Source organism: Geospiza fortis, unplaced genomic scaffold (assembly GCF_000277835.1).
Source record: "Geospiza fortis unplaced genomic scaffold, GeoFor_1.0 scaffold450, whole genome shotgun sequence".
In the NCBI taxonomy this organism is placed as follows: Eukaryota; Metazoa; Chordata; class Aves; order Passeriformes; family Thraupidae; genus Geospiza; species Geospiza fortis.
Genome location: NW_005054416.1, coordinates 2,543,146 through 2,544,067, shown reverse-complemented (window position 1 = coordinate 2,544,067; position 922 = coordinate 2,543,146). Strand labels below are relative to the sequence as shown.

The 922-nt window shown below is 61.7% G+C and overlaps 1 protein-coding gene across 1 annotated transcript; it reads left to right on the top strand.

Annotated features, from left to right (window-relative positions):
* The first annotated feature begins 389 nt into the window (after positions 1-389).
* Positions 390-878, top strand: LOC115948498 (ribosomal protein S6 kinase beta-2-like). Its single transcript, XM_031061528.1, has 3 exons — positions 390-526; positions 607-707; positions 784-878. The coding sequence occupies exons 1-3, from the start codon at positions 390-392 to the stop codon at positions 876-878; spliced, it is 333 nt and encodes a 110-aa protein (XP_030917388.1).
* The last annotated feature ends 44 nt before the right edge of the window (positions 879-922 follow it).

Here is a 922-nt window from a genome sequence, read left to right as displayed (position 1 = left end):
TGCAAATTGTCCCGGGGGGTGCTCAAGGACTTCCAGGAATGGCTCAGGGTGTCCAGGGATGGTTAAAGTGTGACCTGGGGTGGCTCAGGGTGTGCAGAGAAGGGTGTCCAAGGGTGGCTCAGGGTGTCCAGGGGTGGTTAAAGCAGAACTTGGGGTGTCTGCAGTGTCCAGGGGTGGCTCATGGGGATCCAGGGATGGTTAAAGCGTGACCTGGGGTGGCTCAGGGTGTGCAGGGAGGGTGTCCAGGGGTGGCTCAGGGTGTCCAGGGGTGGCTCAGGGTGTCCAAGGGTGGCTCAGGGTGTCCAGGGATGGTTAAAGCAGGACCTGGCGTAGCTACAGTGTCCAGGGGTGGCTCAGGGGGTCCAGGGGTGGTTTAAGGGTGTCCCAGGATGGCTCAGGTGTTCCCGGGGGTGATTAAGGAGTGTCCAGGGATGGCTCAGGACTGTCCCTCTTGGGCTCTTTACGCAGGTGGAGAGCTCTTCATGCAGCTGGAGCGGGAAGGGATCTTCCTGGAGGACACTGCCTGGTAGGGATGAGGCGGTGGTGGTGGGTGTGGATGGGGTGGGCACCCCGACGTGGCTCACAGCCACCCTGATCCCGCCGCAGCTTCTACCTGAGTGAGATCACGCTGGCCCTGGGTCACCTGCATTCCCACGGGATCATCTACCGGGACCTTAAGCCAGAGAATATCATGCTCAACAGCCAAGGTGGGTTTGGGGGGCAAACTGGGGAGCCTGGGGGGTTCACCAGGGGCACTGCTGACCCCTCCACCGTGTCCCTCAGGTCACATCAAGCTGACGGACTTCGGGCTGTGCAAGGAGTCCATCCACGACGGGGCCGTCACCCACACTTTCTGTGGCACCATCGAGTACATGTGAGGTGGATGCAGCACTGGGGGGAATTTGGGGGGTCTCCTGGCCCC